This window comes from Misgurnus anguillicaudatus, chromosome 10 (genome assembly GCF_027580225.2).
Source record: "Misgurnus anguillicaudatus chromosome 10, ASM2758022v2, whole genome shotgun sequence".
Classification (NCBI taxonomy): Eukaryota; Metazoa; Chordata; class Actinopteri; order Cypriniformes; family Cobitidae; genus Misgurnus; species Misgurnus anguillicaudatus.
The window spans coordinates 27,624,078-27,651,994 of NC_073346.2; the positions used below are offsets into that span (position 1 = coordinate 27,624,078).

General features: G+C 37.5%; 1 protein-coding gene and 1 long non-coding RNA gene across 3 annotated transcripts; one reads left to right on the forward strand and one right to left on the reverse strand.

Annotated features, from left to right (window-relative positions):
• Nucleotides 1-2,249: 2,249 nt before the first annotated feature.
• On the reverse strand, nt 2,250-13,030 carry LOC129449160 (uncharacterized). Of its 2 annotated transcripts, none has more exons than XR_008646008.2 (3): nt 12,182-12,945; nt 6,741-6,902; nt 2,250-2,896 (listed from the first exon to the last, which is right to left on the reverse strand). It is a non-coding gene; the product is annotated as an uncharacterized lncRNA (long non-coding RNA). The 2 variants fall into 2 exon arrangements; XR_012371586.1 differs by lacking the exon at nt 2,250-2,896 and adding an exon at nt 3,736-3,959 and having other exon boundaries at nt 12,182-13,030.
• Nucleotides 13,031-13,311: 281 nt separating this feature from the next.
• pou3f1 (POU class 3 homeobox 1) lies at nt 13,312-16,453 on the forward strand. Its single transcript, XM_055211418.2, has one exon. The coding sequence runs from the start codon at nt 13,653-13,655 to the stop codon at nt 14,757-14,759; it is 1,107 nt and encodes a 368-aa protein (XP_055067393.1). The 5' UTR covers nt 13,312-13,652; the 3' UTR covers nt 14,760-16,453.
• Nucleotides 16,454-27,917: the final 11,464 nt, after the last annotated feature.

Sequence of the window (27,917 nt, forward strand, 5' to 3'; positions counted from 1 at the left end):
TCAGCAGCCCCATCACTCCTCCTTCATTCAAAGCAAATTAAATGATTCATTATTTCTTCCCACACTCCAGAAGATGTTCAACCATCAAAAATAAAAGAAAGGCATAAGCGAGATCGCTCTTTACATGTTTTCCCATTTATGTTTTACATAGTACATGTGTACGTCCAAAGAACGAATCAGGCTGGGGGGTGGGTGGCATAAGGGGGGAAAATAAGGGAGAATAAAATGAAGTGTGACAACATATGAATTTCAAATTTGCAGAGACATCAAAGTGCACCATCCTGGGCGCCTTCGACAAGGACGCACACTGATTTTTAATCCAGTCCCCCGATTGTATCGCCACCTTAACGAAGAGCCGAGCGGGGCCCTGCCAGACAGAGTGGCATCGGGCAGAAGGAGATAGAGAGAGGGAGAGAGAGATCAGAGAGGGGAGAAGAGGAGATGGAGGAGGAGGAAGGCGAGAAGAAAGGGGAAGCTTTTCCAAACACAGGCGGCCGAGCCCTTTGTTGTCATCTCGATCAGAGGGGCTCTTTCATCAGAGCGAGAACCGTTTCCACTCCTCTCAGTTTTGGTAAGGGGGAGTGAAAGTGTCTGCACGTGCAAGCACTTGGTGATGGTGGGCACCCTCAAACATCACCATTCAAGGACTTTTGCCTCTGATCAAACTTCTGTTATAGTTTAAATGTGACGCTGCTGTGTGTGCCTGTAGAAAAAAAGATATTTCTTAAAGTATCTCTGAAATAACTGGACATTTGTATGTTTGAGAATGAGACTGTGCTGTTACTTTAATTGTTGCAGAATTAATTGATTAAAGCGGAAGTGTTGTGCTCATTCAGATCAAGGAGGCATATGCCAAATCTTTACAGTCGCCATAAAATAGAAGTAGAGATTATCTTATTTTTCCCGTGGTGATGTATATCCGAGTGAAACCGGCTTTCGAAATGAAATAAGGCAGGGCTAGACTTGAATTTGTCCATCGAGAACTGATTGGATCATTTAAAGTTGGGTCGTAGCTAATTGCTAATCTTTGCGTCCTTTGTCCCGGACCCCGCCCACCTATACCATATGATCAAAAGTAAAGAAAGAACATTTTGAGAAGGTGATGAGATTTGCGTTTTTTGGTTAAAGATTATGAGAGCATATCAATTTAAAAAAATTAAGCTCACAGATAAGTAATTTGTAAATATTACACATATATTACCACAATATTACAAAACATATTACTGATTTTCATTTTTTTTCATTGCGACTTTATTTTTGAATCAGCTATGCCTGGCTCTCTCCCAAGGGTTTTTCCCCTCCTAGGACTTTTTCTCCTAGGGGTTTTTTCCAACTCCTAGGGAGTCTGCTGACATTGGCTTAACTTAGCACCCTCTTACATAGGTTACATTTTTACTACATTTTAATCGCTATTATGGTAAATCTTAACCGCTGTATTCTGCTGTTTATGTTTTAAGATTGTTTCGTCTTTTTTCCTGCATCTATTAATGTAAAGCTGCTTTGAAACAATAAAAAAATTGTGAAAAGCGCTATAGAAATAAAATTGAATTGAATTTACTGGCTTTTACATGCTACATTTAGATACACTTGCTTGCTCACTTTGTCAAGCTTTACTACTTTACAAGGCACACACATACAGAGTTAAAGGGACACTCCACTTTTTTTTGAAAATATGCTCATTTTCCAGCTCCCCGAATTAAACATTAGATTTTTACCGTTTTGGAATCCATTCAGCCGATCTCCGGGTCTGGCGCTACCACTTTTTGCTTAGCTTAGCATAATCCATTGAATCTTATTAGACCATTAGCATTGCGCCTAAAAAAATAACCAAAGAGTTTCGATATTTTACTTATTTAAAACTTGACTTTTCTGTAGTTACATCGTGTACTAGGACCGACAAAAAATTAAAAGTTGCGATTTTCTAGGCAGATATGGTTAGAAACTATACTCTCATTCTGGCGTAATAATCAATGACTTTGCTGATGTTACATGGCTACAGCAGGCGTAGTGATATTATGCACTGCCCGAAAATAGTGCCCCTGGCATTGAAAGTTACTAATGGGACTATTTTCGGCTGCTGCGTATATAACTCTTTGGTTATTTTTCAGCGCGATGCCAATGGTCCAACCAGATTCCATGGACTATGCTAAGCTATGCTAAAAGTGGTAGTGCCAGACCCGGAGATCGCTTGAATGGATTCCAAAACAGTAAAAATCAAATGTTTAACTCCAGGGGAGCTGGAAAAGGATCTAGGTTGACAGTTCCGGTGCAGGTTTAATACCAAGTAAACCCGTAAGAAGTTAGTGAGCTTCTCCATTGCCATAGGCCCTTTAGTGTACAATGCCAGGTTAATCCTGGGTCCCTGCAGGTAGTGACTAAAACTTATATATTTGCCAGAGAATGAGAATTATTTTGTAGGTAACTTAAAACACCACAAAGCACATTTGCACATCTTTATTGTTTCTAGAGAATTTTATTTCATCAGCATTACATCACAATAATCTCATGAGGCTAGAAATCAATCATACCCAAAATGTTACAAAACAAATAATTCTTTGGTAAAGAAGAACCGAATAATACAACACACAGTTTTAAAAAGACAATAATGTTAAAAACAAATAAAAATGATATAACATCAAATATCTTAAATAAACAATAATAATAATAACCATAATAATAATAATAATAAATTGCTGCAGGGATTGAATAAACAATCTGTTTAATGTGTGTGTGACTGAGAGAGAAGAGAGGAGAGAAAGAGAGTTAGCTGTTCGGAAGTGACACTTTCGGTGACATCATGCCCCATGGCCTTACCTGCGTACATATGGTACATAAAGGACCTACAGGCACCACACCTGTTCTCTCTACATCCTGCTGTCTAAGCACACATGCCGCCCTGCAAGATACAAAGAAGTGTGAATGTGAGAGTGTGTGAAGTGTCACATCTCTTAAAATGAACTAACCCATTTACACATCTCCATTCCTCCGAGTGCACGTTTGCCAGGAAACAATATCCTAATTTATACCTGCATTAATCAAGGATAATGCGCAAAAAAATCTGCACATGACCCCAAACCAATTGTGCTGTAATTTTTCCGCTGACTTACATTTCTTGCAACAGTCTTTAAATTTAGTATGTCACAGACTGACTGTGTTTGCCTCCAAACTATTCTGATGGGGCCGTGTGTCTTTCCTTTCTACATGGAACAGAAGAAGAGATATTCAGCAGAATGTTTTATTTTTATACAGTGAATGGGGACCAGAGACACTCATGGTGATTTTAAGTAACACAGGTTTGAAACATGATGGTGAGTAAATTACAGTATACAGGATTCCCACACCTTACTCAACTTCAAATTCAAGGACCTTTCAAGGACTTTCCAGGTAGTGTTGTAGTTCTCTAGACAGGTCTCGGAATCGACCGCTTTTTTACTCGGTCTCGTCTCGGTCTCAGACAAGAGGACTCGGAATTTTAACTAATGGCACATCACAAATGTTTTTTTATCATTCATTTTATGCAGTTTATTCAGGTTTGGCATATGATGTTGGCATTGTTTAAGCATTGTTTAAGTTTCTCCCAATGACAATTTTTTTAATTGTATTACAAAAAAAAAACCGCATTGTGTTAAGTGGATGGCAAGCCATGGAAAGACAGTTCAGAATAAATGGTTAAGTTGATTTCAGCTCTTTAGTGTTTGGCCACTTTTATTTGCTTATAGACAAAGATAAATCTGCAATGCCTTTAATGATTTTATCAACTTCTCTGATGGCATACTCACACACACACACGTACGCACGCACGCACACACACACAGAGACAAGAAGTACCTAATCATATGCATATTCCACATTTTATCACAAGTGTTTTAATGCAGTGACTTGCACTGGTCTTGGTCTTGTCTCGGTCTCAGCCTGTCTTGGTCTTGGTCATGACTTGGTTTCGGTTTAGGTGGTCTTGACTACAACACAAGGGACCAGAGACACTCATGGTGATTTTAAGTAACACAGGTTTAAAACAAAATGATGGTGAGTAAAATACAGTATACAGGGTTCCCACACCTTACTTAACTTTAAATTCAAGGACCTTTCAAGGACTTTCCAGGTCTAGTACCCTCAAATTCAAGGACTAAATGTGGGGACACATTTCAAGTGAGAGCAAGGTTACATCGTGTTACCTTTTAAGATACATTGTTACAGTTTCCTTTTGAGGGAACTCGCGTTGCGTCACTGTGGTGGCACTTAAGGGACGTCTTCAGGGGTAAGTGCGTCTGAATGTGTATATCAAATTCAACCAATGGTGAGGCTTAACGACACAGACAGGGTGACGCGGGAGCCAGGAAGTATAACGCTATCTGAAATATTCCCAAAGACGGTGTTACAGGGATGCAGGAAGTATGGCAAGGGAGACGCAGCGTCTCGTTCCCTTCTCAGGGAACAACAGTTACATACATAACCCGAGACGTTTTCATGTGTCAAACACAACTATGCAAAAAAGCATTTTAGCAAGTGTGATTAAAAGTCTAGAATATTATGATATTATCCTACACTACACAGGGAATAATGTGGATTGATTTTTTTTCCAGAAAACATGCATAAAATAGATTTAAGCACTTTCAATGACCTGTATCTTTGTATGTATATTCTCAAAAACTTCCAAGAGCCTTGAATTTTTTCGCCCAGATTTACAAACTTTCAAAGATTTCAAGGACCCGTGGGAACCCTGAGTATATTGTGGGGTCTCTTGTACCCATGGGCTCATCAAACTGAGTTTGCATTATTCATTTCTTTCAAGATCTCTTCTTCTTCCCCCTTAACAGTAAACTAAGTCTAATATGTCACATTTAATATGCATGGTTGTATAAAACATGCATTATCCACATTTAAACTTTTTAGCTCTTAAAAGACTTTCAAGGGAATTCCAGTCAATTCCAGACTGAATTCCAGTGAGAGAGAAAGAGAGCTGTTATTATATATATGTGAGGAGGGTTAAGAGATAGAGATGTGCTTGGTTTGAGAGAGACAGAGTGAAGTAATGCGCACTGCCTCCGGCTACCATTATGTCTTCCATTTGTCTGTAGAAGTATGGGTCAGTGTGTGTGAGAGGGTATTTGTGTGCGTTTGTTGCGGTTAGTCGTGCAAGTGTGTGTGTGTGTGTGAGGATGGGTTTTCTCTCATTATCATGTTGTGTGTGTGATTAGCAGGGATGCTGCTGCAGTAGGCAGGCTGCATCGTTTACTATGCTGTCAACACTACAGTCTTCCACTGAGCTCTGCTATTACTAACCGTACTACACACACAGAGACACACACAAATTGTGTTATTGTTTGCACGCGTGTGTGCGTGTGGCTACATGTGTGGGTGTGCATGACCAAGACAAAATGCACCAGAGCTGCATGGGAGCATTCGAATACATCATTTACATAGTATCAAACTCAATCAAACCAGGGCATAGATAACTGAGACCGATGGAGAATGAAAACCGTAATTTTATCTGTATAATAGTAAGATGAATCAAAAACACATTCACTAACGCTGTGTAATGTATGAATTTTGCATTGCGGCTATTGCAAACTGAAAAGCAAATCAACAGTCTTGACATAAAAGCATGGGTGGCTTTTGCAGCAATATTACTAAGTGAAAACAAATAAATCTCGGAGCACTACTGCTATTTAATTGCCTGGAAAAGAGTTGTAAATGATGGAAGTGTAAAAAGGTAAAAATACGTTTGTAATCCAGGAGACCTCAAAAATAAGATGGTTCCTCTAAATAAAATGCTTTCCCAATCCATAAATGGAAAAGAAGAGACATCTGAAAGAAATGGAGGGATTAGGTCTTTGCAACAGTTTACTACGCTCATTTTGTGTGGGGACCTGCAGGATTACAGATAACAAATGTTAGCGCTCTGACCTGCTTGCTGGGAGAGACTCCTATCTGTTCGAGCTAAAACAGTCGGCTGTTGCGATGCTGCTTAACGTAAAACAGCACAGAAGAAAAGGCTAGAATCAGGGAGGGTAGTAGGAGTGAAATTAAGAAGAAAAGGCGAGATTATGGAGGGTTAGCCATATACCACGCGACTGCCAAAACTCAGCCGGGGTGCATGGTATATTGGCACGATTGTTAATTAATGAAGCGATTAATTGTGTCGACTGGGAGATTTTCAGCAAGGTGCAAACTTTAAGCCGATTTGCACACAAGCTTTTGGGCAGGACAGACCACCTTGCCTCGGTTCACTCCATGTCCGGCCTGTTGTGCTGCTACACTTTCCACTCAAGCAAACAAGCCAAATCTCATCTAAGCCTTCCAATAAACTCCTTTGCTAATCATCAGCCATGCATTCCCAGCATGCTCTCGCATTCTCTCCCTCCCATCCCGTTCTAGGACCTGCAGGGCTGAAATTGCAGTCGGGGCCTGAGGGATTCAAGCTTTGCTATCTTGAATGACCCAAGCGTCAGCTGCTCTCAGACTGGTCAATCTTCAATTAAAAGCAGTGTAATTTAATTCAGTCGTCTGACGAACCCTTTACCATGGATGACACAGAGACAGGAGCACTTGCCGTCTGGTCGTGACCCCTGGACATTCTGGCTTTTACCATCACGGTGTCATTTTATGGTGGGGTCAAATACACCCGTGCTTTCTTTTAGACAGTAACCGTATGGAGACACAAAACGCTAACCATTAAGATGATTTTGACCTCCTCATGGGTACATAACCTTATGGTTAAAAGTTCAGCGTAAACATACCGAAGTGATCCCAATACATCTGTTTCTAAACCTGGGCTGGTCACGACCTCTTTAAAGTCCTCTTGGTGGATTTCCTACCCAAACGAGCCCTCAAGCAAATGTAACTGGACTCTTCAGATGTCTTTAAAGCAAGTCGCTGAATCCTTTCAGGCCCCTTTGAGCCTAATAAAACACAAAAGCGGGAAAAACAGACAGAATAAGTAAACACAGTGGAACTCCACAGAATGACCAAAGGGAACGATTTGGGTTCATTAGGCATGCATTAACATGAATTACTATCTAATTAAAAGAAAGCAACTCATTAATAACTTCGGCGAGGGCCTTTGGATGCTCTCTCGAGTGAGCAGTGACATGTGGAAGTGTGCAGCTTTGTGCTGGATCAGCCTCATTCTGGATGCCACTAGGGAAGAACGATGGCTCTTAGAATACTCCAGCGCAGCAGTCAGTTTACATGAAGAAATCCACAAAGGTTCATCAAATCAATCATTAAATATTTAAGTGCTTGAATAATGATTAAATGCTTTACATAAGGTTCTTAGCAGATATGCTGTTCCTTGGATAAGTTTTGCAAAAGAAAGTATTGTACATATAGGTGTGAATTGGAAATTAATAAAAACTTAGCGAACTTTGTTGCACAAAAAGTTCTTTGTAGTTAAAATAGGTTCTGCAGATAATAAAAAGATGAGAATGGAATTATTCGTACCTTTCTCACAATTTTTTTAAAGAGTTTATGTTTTTAGTTTGTTTTGCAACTTACAGGTAAAAAAATAAATCTAAAATGATCTAAATTTAAATACAATATATTTTACATTATTACAGTATATTTATATAAAACTTTAAAGTTTTTACAAATAGAAAGTAAAAGAAAAACACTTTTCAAAAAATAAAGTTCTTAAAAAAAGTCCTTAAATATAGTGATGTCATACAAGGACCATTTTGGTTCCTCAAAGAACCATTTAGTCAAAAGTTCTTAGAAGAACCATTTCTTTCATGTATTTTTATTACCTATAGAACTTGTTACACTACAAAGAACCACTTTTGATTCTTCAGATGTTAAAGATGTTAAAATTTGCTTTATTTGCTAAATATCAGCTTTATTTTTAAGAGCATAGTTATTCACAATTTATGATTATACCATACACAATAGTTTTCCAGATTTAATCAGTTCAGCCTGCATTAGAAATGAACCTTGGGTCTGTTTTAGATATTACTTTAACACTTTCTTAACAATTAACTTTAATTATGTTTTTGTCTACTTAATAAATTGTGGAGTAATTATAAATTCAGTTAAATAATTGCTGTTACAAATAAGTCATCAAACATTTAGAATTTTTTTTTCAAATTGTTGGATAATGTAGCCTACACTGTAAAAAATACTTTGCTACCCCAAAATTCCCTGCTAAATCAACTCAGATTTCCAGGTCATGTCAACAGAGATTAGTTGTCACAACTTATAAAATATAGTTGAGAAAAGTCAACTTAATTTTATAAGTAATAACAACCTGTAGTTAAAACAACTCATCTCTAGTCAAGATAAATAATAGTAAGTTGAAGTGACTTGTAAATCCGAGTTGATTCAACAAAAAATTTCAAGGCAGCAAAGCACTCCCTACAGTGTACATTCTCAGTCAACTCAACTCAAACCATTCAAGTAAACCGGCCGCCCTAAACCATTCAAGTTCCAAAACACACACATCTAAGTGCTGTGAACTTGAGTCATGTGCAATTATGCACCCATATCCAAGTAGTGTGAACTTATAAACAAGTGCATAACTGCACATGACCCAATTTGTTTAAGTTAGAACCAAAATGTATGTGTTTTAAAACTTAAATGGTTTAATACAACCGGTTTACTTAAATGGTTTGAGTTGAATTAACTTTTAAATTTTACAGTGGGAAATTATGTGGTTAGTTAATGACTTGTCCGCAACACTGCTTTTAACTCCTATATTTTTTCACATTAGTAGTTTATTTTGTCCTGCACCTGCCAGAAGGTGGGATGTGCACAAAATTACTTGTTTAAAATAGTTAATGACTTAAAAGTTGTTGTAAAGTGCTACAAATATCATTAAAAAATATATAAAAATAGAGTATGACTATTGAAATGATTTGATTATTAAAAATTACTATAAGTACTATATGTTTCAGGTCGAGTCTTAATATTTGAGGAATATTTTGATATCATACAAAAAACTAGACTAAAAATATTTGCAAATGCAATCATCTACCAAGCCTGAACATCAATTTTTAAGGGGTTGATAAGCGAGTGGATGGGTGTAGTAGCAGCTTGTCCAACATTACAGACTCACAGCATCACAGGGATGATGGGGGAAAGTGACGTCTGTTTGATTGACCATTGTGCAGGCAGACAGTGGAAGAGAGGCCCAATGTATTCAGCAGCATGCTTCTAACCCCTTCAGCCCACAAGCTGTTTACCACTCTATCAGCTGCTTACCAACGGTCTGGCTGCCATCCATATTCAGACGGCACAAATTCCACTGCTTATCTTACAAGCCCCCATCCAAAAAGCTCCCCGTTCTCCTCCACACATACATACATACATAAATGCATCTTCATGGCAGCAAGTGGCAAGTGCACACCCTGAAGGGGACAGGATAAAGATCGGCTTGAATTCAAAGCAAAGGATTGAGGCCTTAGTGCACAGTATGGACAGCAACACGGGTTAAAGCAAACTTTGTGTGTGAGAGTAAGAGAGCAAAGGGCGGAGAGAGAGAGAGAGTGAGAGAGAGATAGTTGTCTGCTAAGAATCTTTTTATAGAAATTTTATTTTTAAGAGTGTAGTATATAAAGTTAAGCTTTCAGATAATATAATTTATCCAATAGGAATGCTAGACTTCTGAAACTTTCTTTCTAATGCAGGCTATCCAAAATCCTCAGAAATGCTGTTAATCAAAATGAAAAAAGTCTAAACTCTGCAATCCATTAAAAAGTATCAGCTGCGCATAGAATTAGCTAAAAATGTCAAGTTTCTCTTACACTTTATGTTTTAACACGGCTAAGTGCGACACCTTGTCTGGGTGTGCAGAAGAGTATCCCTGTCTCCTAACGCTGGCCAGTGATTGAAGTTAGGAAGTCTTTCCATGGCTAATTGCGCGCCGGTGCTTTTACATGAATATTCATGCTTGCGTCTTCAGGGCCCCGCCTAATTAGCCCAAAGATAAGTGAAGAGTTGAGGAGAGATAGCCCATACCTTTTACTGAAAGGAAAACATTCCCTTTCCGTTCCCTCGGGATGCTTACGAAATCGCCTGAGTTCATTAACCAAAAAGAGCGCAAGAGGTACCTAAAACAGCGCAGGACCTGTCTGTAAATTGCGGGTACCATTACGCATGTCTGTCAAACTGAAATGAGAAAAACAAGCGGGTGAATGAAATGAGAGGTGAATCTTTAATTGTAAAACGCTTATTTAAGTTTTAGTCTGGATGTGAATATTATAGAGCTTCTTAAGTCAGGCAGGCTAAAACTTAAATGCAAAACAACCCTTTTCTGTTTCTAAATTGTTCCACATTTTATTTTATTGTTGCTACACACTCCCTTGAATAAATTTATTTAATACATTTTAATAGCTGATGTTTCTGAATCTGAATGCATAACTGAACTTCCTCTTTACCTGATGAGGGAGACATTTTCAATATCATTTTTTTATTAATTAATTAATTGTTTATTAATGCAAATAAATGTCTTACCCATGCAAGATTTGAATTTCCACACCGTGCTTATAAAGATAAAAAGTCAAAACTTTAAAACATTTTAACCTCTAATATGATAATGAATTTGATGTACATTAATTGTTTCGGCAGTTGGCACCTGCAGATAACAATAGCCGTAATATTTGAGTTTTTGAACTCTTTCTCCTGTGCACTTTCACGGCCTATGGTTAATGGAGGGTTTGACCAACCAGACTTTAATTATATTCAAGTGGAGGGGGTCTCTTCTGCAGATTAAACCACGTGACGCCTGCAATCGAAAAATAGACCTCTAAACTAAGCCAGTGGATTCAGTACATGATGTGTGAACGAATTAAACATCTTGTCATCTTATAGAGAAAAATAACATAGTCTGGTTTAAATGATAAACTATACAAACCTGTACATCATGTAAAACGTTTCTCATACCAAATATATTTTTATAAAATGGTTCGTTATAAAACTAATGAAGTGGGGAATTATTGTACTTATTAAATGTTAACTAACAGAAACGCTTAAAAACGTAAAAAGTTATTTCAAATTTGACATCAAAAAATTAAATGCTATTTTTTAAACTCCAAGCAAGATTCTGTGACCAAATTTAGTACATCCTGGATACTCAAAGACCACAATTGTTCCCTACTGTCTTTCATTGCCATCTCGCAAAACAAGGGCCATTATTTGTCTTTTTCCTGTATAGCAAATCATTCATTTCCAGGATCAGTGTGAGCCTTTCAAACCGCTCTCCATAGCAACCTCGTGCATCCCAGGAAAAATTCACCTCGCTGCACACAAGGCCATTTTCTTCGCGAAGGAAAAAGGAAGCATCTGGGCGCTTTTTAAAACACTTTTCTGCGCTGGCAAACGAAGCACAAGAGTTCGACTGTGCTGCTACTGTGACGCAGCTCTCTGGGCAGAAATGACCGCTCTTTTTATAGACTTCCAAATGAGAGCAAGTGTACAGCATCCTCATTAACTGCAGCTCTCTGGGGCAGTGTCGACAAGCGAGTTGCATTCAGCTATACACTACACACATTAAAAGACAATCCTGTCATCCGCTTGCCTGTCACTTCATAATTGTGCGTGGGTCACAGATTCATTTTTAACCTGAATATTTATATAGTCATCTTTCTAACGGTGTAAAAACCCCGAGCAGTTTAAGATAGAAGAAAATAAACAATATGAAGAACAATAAATAAAACAATAAAAATACAACAAATTCAAAAATGAATTAACTGTAATAGACCGCTCGGAGAGTTTAGAAGATGTAAGAAAAATCATACGGATGAAAAGCACATTTTATAGTTTGGATCATTGGTGTTAAACCTTAATAAAGTTAAGAAAAAAATAAGAGGAAAAATACGACTGGAAGAGATTTAAAACAATAAAACGTTCTTATAACTCTTAAAACTTTGCATCATAGTTTCTTATCAACAATAAATATTAATACAGTGCAGGTGTCAAAACTTGATCAAATGATATTAAAGTATAGCCAACAAATTTAATTTGTATAAATGCACGTACAATGAGCTATTCGTTAAAAATGTTGAAATATTACCTGTATGTGCCAGTATTATTGAATTTGTGATAAATAAATAAATGGTGACTTTACATAACCACGCCTTTGACAGAGTAGTGACGAGCTCGTCTGACCCCAAGAACATCATTTAGGTTACACTTCTATGAACGCGCAGAGCTCGTGCAGATGGACAGATAGGAAAAGCGTAAAACTTACCACAAAGAGAAGCGTTTTCGTCTGACGGTTGAATTCCCCAAATGTAACAGCACATTTCCTCTGAAAGCCTGTGGAAACACCCCAATGAGAGCAAGACAAACACACAAACACGCACGTGAACTAAAAAAATACACTGATGTAAATAATTTAAATAGAACTGACACCAAAAAAATCTTCTTTAAAAGCTTTGGTTTTAGATGGAGTCGACCGTGTGCCTGATTGCGGAGTTTTAGACGACTGGAACAGGAGAGATGTAAGATTTGTTTAAAGCCCCACATTTCCATTTAAGAACGTGATTGTGTTTGCAAAGATCCCTTTCAATCTCGGCATCTCCCCCTCTCTACCCCTCAGCGTCTTCCAGGCTGCTTTGCAATTCATAGAATTGGTAATTTGCTATTGGGACAAAACGTGAAGGGAAAAATAATCAGATCAGCCGGGAAGTACGGAGGAGGCCAGCAGGGAGAAACAGGATTTCTCTCGGAGTTGCTGTTTAAAAATGCTTCGAGTGGAGATATTATCAACACACGGCCGCTTTATATGGTCTTTGCATGTTTGCGTAGTAGTTAAAATGTAATGACTTCCAAAAAAAAAACGAAAATATATGCAAAATTTGACATAGACATAAAAACTGACAAGTATCATAATTAACTTTAACTTTTCGGAATCGTATTCATGTCCAAATTAAATTTATATCAACTGCATAAACAAATAAAATTACATGGATAGTAATTTATTATTATAGTTGACTGTAGCTGTGTGTATGCATTTATATTTTATGATGAGGACTGTTTTCTGAAATAGAGGATGGCCTGAATTTCTTTACTACATGTTTTATTAATGGTAATCATGGTACTGTGATTGTTGAATTGTTTACATGTGTGATGCTATAATAACATTAAAATGATAAATAATTTTGTATTTGGGTGTTACCTACAATATTATTTAGACTTCATAAAATATTTTATTAGGCTATAGCGTACTGCTCTTTAGTTTTCTCGTGGGTGGTTCCTGAGATACTTTACAATACTAATCTACTTGAAAGAGGAACAGTACAGTTACTATCAGAGGTAATGCTAGACGGTTAAGGGGCATTCTTCCACCCCACCAAAAAGGGTACCACACTCCCCCACGTGGTTATTTGCAAAACAACCCTCAAAGCCCAATAATTTCCTACGGTTTTGCTGCTCACGCTGTCTTGACTAGCGGGGAGAAGAGAAGAAAGGAAAAAAGGGAAAGCATAGTGAAAGCGGCCAATTGCGAGTAACTGGGATCACGGCGCCCAACAGCCAACCAAGCGGCCCGCGAGAGGGTAATAAGGAAACCTGGTGGGCTGTAGTCGGCGAGGAACCAATGCACGCGAAGGGGAGGCGTGTCTTAGCTCTTCCCTAAGACCTCCCAGAGCAGGTTGTTGCGTTTTGGCTCTAAAGCTCAAAGATCTCCGAAGTGCTTGTCAGTTTTCTAAGTCGGAGCCATGGCGACAACAGCTCAGTATATTCCGCGGAATAACTCATTGCCTTCGAACCCACTGATGCATCCGGATTCGGACAGGATGCACCAGGGGACAACTTACAGAGAGGTGCAGAAAATGATGCACCACGAGTACTTACAAGGGCTAGCGACCAACACGGGACATCCGATGAGCCTAACGCACCATCAGTGGCTGCCAACCTCCAACACCGACTGGACCAGCGGCACCCACATCGGACAACCGGAGCACAACAAAGCCAGCGTTCAGAGCAGAGAGGACCTGGGAAACGGCTATCACAGATCGCATCTGGTCCACCAGCCAACGCAAAACAGCCACCATGGATCATGGGCACCGACAACGACGCACCACTTATCCCCACTTTCTCCCGCCTCAAACGGTCACCAGTCGCTGGTCTACTCTCAGACAGGCTACACCATGTTAAGCCCCCAGCCTTCGCTGCACCACGGTTTGCGAGACCCGCTCCACGACGACGCGGGTAGCCATGACAACCAGATGGAGTCTCCTCAGCAGCCGTTCAGCCACCACCAGGACCACTCGGATGAAGACGCTCCCAGCTCCGACGACCTGGAGCAATTCGCCAAACAGTTCAAACAGAGGCGCATCAAACTTGGTTTTACGCAGGCGGACGTGGGCTTAGCGCTGGGCACCCTTTACGGAAACGTCTTTTCCCAGACCACTATATGTAGATTTGAGGCTCTCCAACTCAGTTTCAAGAACATGTGTAAACTTAAGCCTCTGCTTAACAAATGGCTCGAGGAGACAGATTCAAACACTGGCAGTCCCACGAATTTGGACAAGATTGCAGCACAGGGACGAAAACGAAAGAAGAGGACATCCATCGAAGTGGGAGTCAAAGGGGCATTGGAAAACCATTTCTTAAAGTGCCCAAAGCCGTCTGCCCACGAAATCACAAGCTTAGCTGGCAGCCTGCAGTTGGAAAAAGAGGTTGTGCGTGTATGGTTTTGCAACAGAAGACAGAAAGAGAAAAGAATGACGCCCGTGGGGGTCCCTCACCCGAGCATGGAGGACGTATACTCACAAGCAGAGACACCCCCTCTTCATCACACACTACAGAGTCCTGTCCAGTGACTGATAACATAAACAGTGTCATTGCTTGATAAAGAAATTAGGATGAGGACAATGGATTTTGTTTATCACCTTTGTTATCCCAAGAGATCAGAGACAGAAAGTTTGGGAAGAGTTCGCTGACAGTGACCGGAGAAGCAGTCACAGCATATGGGACGCCAATAATTCTGAATAACATGAAAATGCATTCATTGCTGGGTTAGCTTCCTGTGCATTTGTGAAACCATTACACATGTTTACGAAAATTTTATCATTTGTGCTATTCTGGAAAAAATGATCGATTATTCGCGCTGATCAGAGGAAGCTATAAGACACAAAAGGCTTTGGTTTCCCAGGATGGGTTCGCCCGTCTTGCTGTTTGTCTAAAGTAAATCAACAAAGGAGAGTGGACAGTGATTTTATGAAAGCGATTAACCAGATTAATAATTACAATGTGATTTATCGGATATTATTTGTGATGTTTACTTTATTTGTGATGTTTTAACGTTAAGATCTCACATTTAGGGTAAAACTATTTTTTCTGTCTATGGAGTAGCCTGTTTCACTTTAATTTCCAAGTAAAAAGACAGATGGGATTCCCAATGAAACGAAATGGCACTTGATTTAAAAGTCCATACAAACAAGTGCACGAGAAACTGTTTACAATTATCGCTCATGAGCACCTGATATCGTCTAAAGATATAGAGACGTTAAAACGGCAACGTGGAATACACTGTCTGAAACAATATTTAGTCATTTTGAGTTATACTGGTTTAGCATTTTTCCTCTTTGCATGAGGCACTTATTTTTGGGTTAATATTGTTATTTTGTTTCCTTTTTATGTTTGTTATAATGTATTTGTTCGAGGTACGCCATTAATGCTTTACTTGTTTACAGTTTTACAATTTCGTGTTGTTTTAAATCGGCACTATTCCAGCAAGTCTGCTCCGGCTAAACTTATTGAGAGTGATTAGTAAAAAGACAGAAATATCTCAGGTAATTTTCAGTGCCCAAATATCGTGCTGTACTCTACTCTTGAATATTGGCCAACTCATGACACTCTCTATGTCAGCTGTGCCCGTTAGTTTATGTTGATTACATTTTGCATCCTTCTCATGAGCCTGGACACTGACAAAAGTAGATATTGTAGTGAATAAGGGATGTATGTGGGACTTTCCAGGATTAGGAAAAAATGAGGCTGAAAACGATCTACGTTTCGTGTTGTTTCTCAAGGTCTGGCATTTTTCATTGAAAAGCAGGTGTTAATTTCTGCAATGTTATTTGAAACAGTGTGAATATACAACCTTTTCCAAAAAAGTAATAAAAATACAAATAAAATACGAGAGAAAAGATTTTAAATAAATAGTTGTCAGGATTATTTCCAATATGTAAATATGTCGAATATGTAAACATATGTATTTGTTCTGGGTTCGTTTTGTTATGTTTCGTTTTGTTTTCCGGGCAGTTTTGTACACTTACTAATTCCAAGAAGATATTTTAATATTTCATTTATGACCATTTATATATCTATATATTTATTTCCTAAGTGTGTTTGGAGCTTTTTTGTTCGGCTCTGTTCATTATGTTGCAGTGGATTACAAATGTTTTGTTTACTACATTGGTTGTATGTTTATTGCGAAATGTAGACTGCAAAGTCACGTTTATATTTATGTTATAGTAATATTTTATTACTTACATAAAACATATATACAAGAAAACGACTTTTGTCTTCTTTGCATCACTCCAGACACATTTTTATACGATGGCGAAGGAGGTACACGTATGTTCAAACAACCTTAATAAAATACTGAATTGTACATTAATGCGATTCCTACCACAAATGCTTTTGGTTCGGTCGAAGTCCTCAAGTCTATACAGCAATATGTTATGTAAAGTAATAACGCTTTGATCATATACTTTATATGCACTATTAAATAAAAAATATTTACTCCCGGTCAGCTGCACACAAGGAACAATTTTCATCCGTTTCATCTTTTAAATTAATGGTTTATGTGTGTATAAAAAGCACCATGTTAAATAAAGCAATATTCCAAACGATATTATACGAATTAGAAACGTCATTATTAAATTAGTTTGATTAATTAATATAGTTTGTGTAAAATAACATTTAATAGACTCCAAACGTCAAATCATTTGGTCAACAAAATGCATTTACTGAGTTTGTCAAATACAAGTCTTGCAACCCAATCCCGGCACCAAGTCCTATTCAACAGATCTTCACTTTTTAAATGCGTTCATTAATTTTTAAACTGTCGTTGTCATAAACTAGTCGTTTATGAAACTAGTCGTTTAATATGCTACTTTGCGAAGAAGAATCTGTATAATATATAAACTTAATATGATGTATTAATATAATGAGTGTGTGAATATCTTAAACATATGACTACAACTAAAAACAGTGTAAGACAATTATTAAACGTATTCTCGAGTTATTTCTAAGAACAATGTCTATTCAAATACATTTTAATCTGATTTTATTTGATTCTATTTAAATGTTTATTTATGTTGTGATTTTTAGTCCCAAATGATCCTTAATAATATGTTTAGTCTTATTATACAATCCTTAATAATAATCTTATCAGATTCTTATTTGTCTCATGGAAATTATATGGCTGCTTTTCTTGAAACCATATAATTTATAGCATTATCCTGATTTAGGAAGTTTGACAATAGTCAGGGTCAAAGCACGTACGTTGAGGATGCGAAGACAAATAATGCTTGTAAAAAGCAGTCGTGTCACCGAACAAGAAATTTAGATGTTATTTTGGCGTAAAAAGTAATTTAATAAAGTTTCTTGCAAAATGCATCGTCAAATGGTAAATCTAATAAAATGTATTATTAATTAGAAATTAAACGTCGGGATTTATTCATGCAAAATTCTTGCAGTATTTTAAAAGTTATTATTAAAGTAGGCTATAGATTATTTTTCTTCAGTTAGTTTCGCCAGTTCTTCCGTTCGCGGTGTCTGTGGTGTTTTGTGAAAAACATACCCTATAAAAACTCTTGCTTTATTTTAAAGGAAATTTGGGAAATGTAGTATAATTTATTTATCAAGTTTGGCAAATGCAAAACAATTATACAACAAAAATGATTTATTTTAAGCTGGAGAAACATTGTTTGTAGGCTATGGTTACGTTAAGGTCAGCATCCTGCACAAACTTTGTCTGCAGTCCAAGCTCAGGTACCTACAAGGAAATGTTTAAAGTAAAACAAAAACAAGTAAGACATTTCTTAACTCCTACATTCTTATTTTTCCAGATTTAATTTGAGAAATGTGGTACGAGCTGTGTTTCTCACAGTTGAGGATGGCATTAGAAGAGAAATAATGACAAAACAGTGATTCCCAAGCGCCCCCTAACGATCAAATAAGTTAATACATGAGTAAGAGCGAATTGGGTTCGTCGTTTTAACATTCGTTTTTAAAAGTTAGCCCCATTAACCGAGCCTCGTGTTTCTTAAAAGACGAGCTTCTTTTATTTCTATGCAGAGATGTATGTAAAGAGTTTGTTTAAAAACACATTTTGTCTGTTTGAAGTGAGATAAATGAGTGCACAGTCCAACTTTTGCAGTAATACTTATTACTTTATATATTTCTCATGTGTCTTGCTTTAGTTGAAACTCTCCAAGCAGAAACATTATTTGAAGTGAAGCAGGTAGTTCAACTGTTCCTATACTGGTTTGAAAGTACTGAACCAGTTATGTTTTTTTACCAAATTAAAAAAAAGAGATATGTAAGGTTTTTCTCAGTTACCTTACAGGTTTTGGTCAAATGAATATGGGGCAAATGTGATTCAATTGAGATTAGGTGAATGGCTAAAAAAATTTTTTAAAGTAGTTTTAGGTGTGTCTAAAATTCTTAGAAATACCATATGTATATGCACACGCTAATAAAAAAGCAATTTATTTAGAATAAGAAAGATATTAAATAAATCTGCTACATATTTACAGTACATTCCCATTACTTTGCATCTAAGATGACTTACAATTATTTGATTTTAAACAGGCATCATACAAATGGAGTCTCAGGTATCCAAGGTTTGCCCAGATGTCACTATACAGTATTTGAACCACAGGTCTGTAAAGCAGCTAGCATGCCCACAGCAGGCTGAATTTTCAAAGATTCAGGCAATGGAAACAAATAAGTTCAGCCTGACACCAACTTATGTTATAATGTCACAGATGTCACTTTATTTAACCACACGTCTGTAAGAAAGCAGATATCATTAAATACTAGTCTATTATACCTTACAGTAAATGCAGCGTTTTAAGACTATATTATTATTTTGGCTTCCCTTTATTAACCCTAATCAATAAAAACTCACTGGCACGGTTGCAAACCAAACCATAACAATAAGCAATGTCTGTTTATAAATAAAATGTATGATATGATAGCTAATGATATTGTTGTCTGGCAATTTGGAGGATTATCATCAACACTGTGGATTATCAGACATGTTTCTTACAAGGAAATAAATTATACAGTTTTAAATACAGAACATGGCACAGAAGAGAACTGGTCTCTTTTAAAGAGTTTGGATGTTTATAGACAAATATATGACATATACTTGTGCATTTCTGTAAAACTTCTTTGAAAAAATAAGCAATATATAAACCAAATTTAAACATGAATTGTCTGTGCAGGTGTGATAAATAAATTGTTGCTATTTTTGCCTAAACAACAGAAAGAGGCACTCTCGGACGAACAACGTCATCACTCTCTCTCTCTCTTGAAAAGCAAAGGTTTCATCCCACATCACTGCACAAGACACAGCCAGACTCATGCCAACGTTTGGTGAACCATAGACCTGGGCTGTGTCTGGGCATTTGAGACACGCCAACACCTCCTTCATCAGGAGAGTATCATCAAACACAGGAGATGTGGATTAGCAATGATTAGCAGGGATTATAGCTGGTTAATGGTGGGAAAATACATTAGGAGCCACAGGCTCAGAGAGGGATTTCGCTCTCGCTAGCGGATTTGCATTGATCCAGAGCAAATGAATGAGGATTAGCTGCATCTATCTGCCAACAGATAAATAACATTAAGCGAATTATTTGGGCACGAGCTGTTATTAATGACATTACATGCACCACAACAATGCCAGTAATTATAACAAATGGGCCGAATAATGCATTTAATGCTATTTTTTAATTGTGTCTTCTTTTCAGAGGGTGTGAAGAGATTTTTGCAAGCTGAGATCAAGCGGAAGTACACCACTGAAATGTATTTCAAGGCTTCCTGGTAAAAATTCTGACAGATGAGCATCAAGCAATGCACCTAAAAAATGCTGGGTTATTTTGGGTCAAAAAGGGAGGAGCCCAGCCCGCTGGGACATAATTAAATACATGCTGGGTTGCTTTAACCCAAAATGTTGGGTTGTTTTAACCCATTGTTGGGTCAAATATAAACATTTAATTTAATTCATTTTTAATTTTAAAAAAAATTAAAAAAATTTTTTTTAAAAATGCATGTCGTCTTAAGGTAGTTAAAGGGGTCATTTAATATTTATTTTATCCCAAAAAGACCACTTTTTGGACCGATCTTTTTGCCCCAAAAACATATTCTAGTTTTAAGTAACCATTTTCACCCTCTCTCTGCCCCTTTAAATAGGTTGTTTTGTGATGCTATGCCTATTTTCACATGTGAAATATGTAACTGAACTCCTGTTTCAGCATTTACACACAAGCTGAGGATTTGAGTCTTTGTTTTCTCGAGGAAGGAAGTTTTCAGTTATGTAAGTAAGAGTCAGTACTTTAGAGTACAATGCAATCTTTTATTTCAGATCAAGGAAAATTTAATTCCCCATAAGAAGACACCATTAAGAGGAATGGCCCCCATTCCCTTTCCCCTTTAGCGATGGCCACACATCATGGTGCGTGATATAATTTCCACAACTGTTTTAGCTCACAAGGCTGTGTTTGTCCCCTTCAAAAGCTGATGATGAGAAATACAGAGGGGCAGAGAAACAGCGCGACATATGCAGTCTGCTCTTGCACAATCAAAGTTACCCAGCAAGTTATCTTATAATTCACCCCATTGTTCTAACTCTCTCTCTCTCTGCCCTCTTTTCTCGCACCTACACCCCATGACCCCTCATGCTCTCTTCTCTCTATCATTTATGTAATAAACACCTGACCCCGACAGCGAAGGGCGGAGTGGTTGAGAATCAGAGGTGGAAGGAGGGGAAAATGTACTTTTTAATCAAAAATTCTCTCTATTCCATATCTCAAGGTTTTACCACAGAGGTGCATGAAAGATGGGCAACAATGTGGCCACACAGTGATCGGCTATTTACCATATAAAAAGGTTCGACTGAGCAGTGAAGGAGTCAGATGCTGAGTTATTTATGATGTCAGGGTCTCGCCTCTATATGGACCCTCCTTCTATCTCATTCTTAAATACAGACCCATATAAAGAGGATTCTAGTGAAGTCATGATGATTTCTTGCAGTCACTGTTTCAGGTAGGGCACATGACCTGACATGGTGCTAATGCTACGGTGATGTACAGTAATGAATATTAAGAACTAAAAAAGAATATTAGAAGTTAATTAAAAGTGAAAAGTTTGGTTCCAAAACGCAATAAATCCATTTTGATTAATTTCGGTAAAAACGGAAAAAACCCATAATTTGATTTACAATGATTTTTTTTATGAAAAAAAGTTTTTTTTTCAAAATGCTATGAATCTATTGAATCAATATATTAATGTGCATTACTCTTTGTCATGTTATATTAATCTAGTTGACTAGTGATACACCCTGATTAAAAAAAAACATTAATGGCATTAATCAAAACACTTACTTTGTCATATTAAGAACACTGTCATTGCTGCTGTCATCCTTGGGACGTTGTGGCTGACCTTATTTGACAGTGATTAGCTGTAAAAAAATTTTGGTCCCGCTCGATTTTCGTTGACTTCGAGTAAAATAATGGAACGTTTTTTATAAGATCCCCTGGGGTCAATGTGTTAGCGTGAAAGAATCTTGATGCTGTCGGAAGAACAAGCAACAACCGACATTTTTCTGTCTTCCGATTGCCTCTCACATAAATTATTCGATTTTGATGGCTTACGTTTCCAACAGGTTTAGCAATGCCAACCAAAGTATTATTTTGTTTTTGTTTGTTTGTTAATCATGAAGTACGAAATAGATTAGGAAAATTAGGATTCCATGTGTATTCAACGTGCCGTTATTGTTGTTTTCAATGCATGGAATGGTGTGCTTTGATTTGTTGAGCGGATTTATTACATTCTGCAGAGAAGGACGGGTGATGTTTATCATGTTTTGGGAAAAAGGAAGAAAAGATGAAAGAATAACACGCCGGATATTGGATTTTGCGTAAAATTAAGAATTTTTATTGACATGACAAATACTGATTTTGGCGGTAACTCATTTTTTTTTTAAATTGCGTTTATCACATTTTGGAACCAAACTCTTCAAGTGTTTTCTACCTAATCCATTTAAGGGTGAGGACACACCGAACCAATCAGGAACTCAGGTTTCGTTACCATCTTTGTCAACTCCCAGATGAGTGCTACGGTCAAGAAAGGTACAGTGCATAACACAGAAAACAAATTAAGTCAGATGATGCTAGAAAACTTCTCAACCCAACCATCAGTTTAGTGTGTACCTAGCTTTACAGCTATTTTTATTAACTCTTGCGATTTTAACCAGGTTTTAGATATTTCCTAGACAACATATGAATTACTTTCAGGTGGTTTGGGTCATTTTGTCTAGGCTTACCGTCTTATGTAACCTATAGCTGGACTAACTATGATTAGCAATGTGGATTATTTTAAGAGACCATTCAAACGATGGCATACACATCTATCGCTGTATGTTTGTTTAACATTTAAGCTAAACAATAGCGCGGTTGGCGACTTTTCACCTATAAAACAGAAACTTGCTGATTTGTACTAGATAAAACCAACACAACAGTACATATGCATAGATTATTTTATCTGATATGAAGTGTGCAATGCAAACACGAGCGTTATTTATGATCGTCTCCGTCTAGTCTGTACGCCGTATTGCATTCAACCAAATTTGTCGTCTTGATTTCTGTGAAGAAATGTCTGCCGGGATCCGGTAAAACTTTATTTTTTAACCAAAAGTGCTGTCCCTTCTAATCTGGCAGCCAAAAACACAACAAGATGACATTTTAAAGTCAAAACCTCAAACTTTTAGCGTGCCGGCTATGAGTTCCTACTTATTTTTTGCCTCCAGCTAGAGCGGTGACGTTACAGTGAGGTGGGCGATTAAGGGGTCTATAGGTGCACTTTAATGTTTTTGTATTGTTTGCTCTAGCACTGGTAAAAGGTATTTGTGTACATTTGTCTGTATAAAATCAAGTGTTTTAATGCAAAACAAAACAGGTTGAATGTTGCACTAAACAAAACTTGCCAATAGCAGTCAATGTCTCCCATTTCTTAAATTCCTTCTGCATGTGCTATACTTCTTAAAGGGATAGTTTACCCAAAAATGAAATTCTGTCATCATTTACACACTCTCATTGTCAGGATTTTCAAAGACAGAACCCAAACGCAGGCAGCTCTTTAACAAAAATGAGTTTTAATAAATAACAGAAAGCCCTCGAGGGAGCAAACATGACAAAACCTAACATGACAAACATAACCAAACTATTGAAGACAATGAACGAGCACAAGACTGAAAACACCAGGACATTAAATAGGGAAACTAATCAAGGTTAACAGGTAAGAGGAGAAACTAATAATGAATCACTAATTAGATAACAAGGGGTCGGGGCCACATTTCAAAACTTGGAAACACATAGCACACACAACTGAGGTCAATATAGATCCCCCACAAGACATCATAACAGAGGTAGCAATGCCACGATCCTGTCACAATGAACAAGACACAAAAATACATGAAAGCTGCCAGGATCGTGTCACTCATGTTGTTATTAACCTGTATACATTTCTTTATTCTGATCAACACAAAGGAAGATATTTTAAGAAATGTTTGTAACCAAACCATTTATGAGCCCATTCACTTTCATAGTGTTCTTTTTCCTACTATGGAAGTAAACAGGGCTCATGATCGGTTTGGTTACAAACACTCCTCAAAATATCTTCCTTCGTGTTAATCAGAATAAAGAAATTTATACAGGTTTGTAACAACATGAGAGTCAGAAAATGGTGACAAAATTATTAACTATCCCTTTATACATCTTTTGGCAGAGATGTCCACTTTTCTATTCTCCGCTATTCTTTATCAAAACACAAAAAGCTTCTCAATCAAAGGTTGCAAGTTAATAACTCACCTCAGAGGCCTTCATCTCCAAGGTGTAAGGCTAGCTATGTAGCACTTCACATTCAAAACCTTGCCTTTGTGTGATGGCCATCCTAAAGGACCGCTCTTTCATGACTTAAATCACAAGGTTGACTGTTGCTCAATAAATAAATAAATAGCATGAAATGCCACAGATTGTATTAAAACTATGTTAAACAATAGGAAGGTCATGAAGGTTATAGGATTTTCAGGGTCTTTCAGACCAAGGTTGTACTGTATTGTATTTAGCGATTTCAAAAACTATAAAGATAAACACTCTTCGTAACAAGGCCCACAAACCTCAACATGAAGTTTTGGGATGACGGCGAACTTTGAAACTTACGTGTGTTCTGGTTTGAGATACGGCCATTCCTGCTTGCCCTTAACAGCACTGCCACAAGAGAGGAGCAACTCGCAAACAAGCCCTTCGGCTCACAACTGCCAAAATAACAACAACAACAAAAATAAATAAATGGGAAAGATGAAACGAGGCAAGACAAGGAGGGAGCACGAGAAGGGGCGAGATGAAATAGGGACCTGCCGCTGAGCTCAAGGACACAGCGCGCGACTGCGTAATTAGAAATGTACACAGACGATTTAGATGCAGGGATGTGATTAGGCAAAGCAGCCCGGTCTTCATCTTAATCAGCTCACTTCTTAGAGTTTCTTATGGACGGGAGGGGGACAAACTTTTCACTGAGTATTCACTGAAACCATCCAGTATAATAAACTGCGTAAAATGGGAGTGAAGACGGCTGAACTGTTGAGCAACAAAGAGACTGAGATCTGTGACAGAGGGCTAATGAAAGACATGGAGTCATGAAAAAATGAAAGCAAGATGGGAGTGAAACATCATGTTAGAAAGGTCAACAGTGGTATCATATTACCATATGCTGGGAATGACAATTCACTTGTTGTAGTCTGACGTCACACACCACAACTTAGTCCAAGCCCAGAGGTGTAAAGTACTCAAGTAAATGTACTTCGTTACTGTACTTAAGTAACGATTTTTTGGCTACTTTGTACTTGTACTGAATATCAAAAATATAAGCAACTTTTACTCTCTACTCAATTACATTTTTGATTGGGTATTTGTACTCTTTACTCCACTACATTTGAAATGACACTTAACGTTACTCGCTACATTGTTTATTCTTCAAATAAAAACGAGACGAAAGTGTCAGAGGGTGATGATGGATAGAGTCTGTGGTCGCGAGGTTAGACGCACACACACAACATGAGGGACCTCATGTGGCGCCACGCAGGGCAATCGTATGAAATCAAAGTACTGCGAGAGCGAATCAAATGCATATGGAGAAGTCTGGTCTCGCGGTACTTTGATGTCAAACGCTGAATGGCTTGCGTTGAGCCACCGTAGCGGGACATCTGCGTGCTGCGTATGTCATAAACTGTAGAGAAAAGTTAGCGTCTTATCTGAGAGAAGAGATAAAGCGCAAACATATGGATGCATATCACATTTGCTTCTGTCAAGGCACCCTTTGTTAAACATGTGATGCTGCAATCAAAACAAAAGTGATGCGCGATTGCAGGAGGGTCATCCCGCAACTCAAAGGCAAGCACAAATGTTTTATACTGATGTTTATCAGCTACATAACTTGATATAACTGACTATATAAGCGAAAAGAAACCAGCGATGTCCTGTACTGATTGCCTAAGATTGATAATTAGTGTACAATTTCACTGTCCTCAAGTATGCAGTAATGTATTTACTGTAAAGAGGAATGCATGACTGAAGAAATGTAGTGCACTTAATGTGAGATAGTGGTGTTACGTCTACTACATGTGTTTACAATTAATCTTTCAAATGAACAACTTCACGTTTTTAATATGCACATTTCTGTTACTGTATATTAACTGTAACAACCTACTGGACTCTAATACTGGAATTTTTGATATATTTAGATTATAACTTTTTTAGGATTGGCCTATAAGAATATTTGGTAACACTTTACAACAACAGTTAGGCTATATATTTGTCAGCCTGGCACATTCAAGTCCACAATGACACTAGACTTAAATTATATGGGTTTAAATTTAATGTAGACTAAAATCTCATGGCATTTAGTTGAATAAAATTAGACTAAAACTAAATGAATTCAGATGACAAAAATAACTCAAACTAAATTAAATTTTAATCAAAAGACTATGACTATGTTTAATCTGTGTTTGTTCCGCCAGGTCAAAATTTTGAGGTGTTAGATTTCTTTTCTATATTAGAAAGTAAAACCTCATAAATAAACTTTCTTGGTTTTCACTGACCTACAATGTCTCTTTGTGTTGAGGACTAGTGCATCTTTGAGCCAACATTCAGTACGAGTAAAAATACTTAAGTACTTTTAAATTGGGTTACTTTAATACTTTTACTCAAGTTGTATTTAAATTGGTGACTTGTAACTTGTAGTGGAGTAATTTTTACAGTAAGGAATCTGTACTTTTACTCAAGTATGGCTTTCAGCTACTCTTTACACCTCTGTCCAAGCCCTTGATGCCTTAAGCAAAACTATCTACACTAATATATATTCATAGTTTGTTTTAAACCTTAAAAGTACAATCCTAACCTTTAACTCCTTCCCGAAATACCAAAATGGCCAGAAAGTAATTCATCTTTTATGTATTTATTGTTTAAGTAATAGTGTCCGGGACGCCGTGAGCTTGGAAAATGTATACACCACAAGTTTTTATGTGGGAAGGATCTCTTCACAGAAATGCAATATAATATACAAAACGATATTACCATTACTGTATAAAGCCTTACATAATGAACTGTATTGTTTTTATTAACTTAGAATGAGCCGTTTTTATCAGGCATGTGATTGGGCAAGGACAAAAAAGAAGGAAGGAACCCAAAACCAGTCTTATATTCGACTGATGACTTTACGTCCCGAATGTAGTCGTATCCTGCGCATCCTCAACAAGCAAGTGTATGACAAGAACACAGAAAAGGCAGATGACATCAAAATAGCGTGAGAGTGATCCGAAAGCAGACTTCTTAATGAGTTCTCGAATCACACTTGTGGTACTTTGATGTTACCTGCCTGCCGGTTTTTCCGGAATCGCATGAACTCAAACAGACCTAATGTCTGGGATACATGTTGGATGACAAACAACGCACGCATACCCCCCCACCATCGCAAAAATAAAACTCATCGGATTTACGTTATTTAGATATTATTATGTCATCCCACCAAGGTCAGAAAATACAGAAATCCGTATTTATACGGAAAAATCACATCCCTGTTTTATCTACATACACCGCGGGTCCCCTAACATGTAAGTCACCGTCATGTTTCTACAGTACCTCTAAATGGATAAACTACTCTACAGTGCGCGTTTTGTCTCTCTGTTGTCTCTGATCACATGTTTGTCCTGTGGCAGCTACCGTAACTTTTCGTGTTTCAAATTGAGGTTGGCTGCTTATTTAATATGTACATCAATAGTCAAGCAAAAAACATACTGAACCTTTAAATGTATGGATAAATAGCACTCATAAACAGCTGTTGATATTGCAGTCTGATGCAAAGCGAGTGGATAACATTGCAGTTGAAATTACATTAAATTAACGTTAAGGGTCAGATCAAGCTGCATGTTTTCACTTTTACAGCATAACTTGAAGTTTTAATATATATATTGGTGACATGACTAAGAGACACTATACAACAACTAGCAAACAGTACGGGATAATCACAACAGCAGAGGCACAAACCACAATCAGACAGACGCAAATCTCCACTATCCATCACTGAATTGTGCCCACTCATCCACCCCTCACAGTCCACGAGAATACAGCTCTGCTTATGTCTTCGTTCAAGAGAAACAAAAAGAGAAAGACACAGACAAAAAGGAAAAT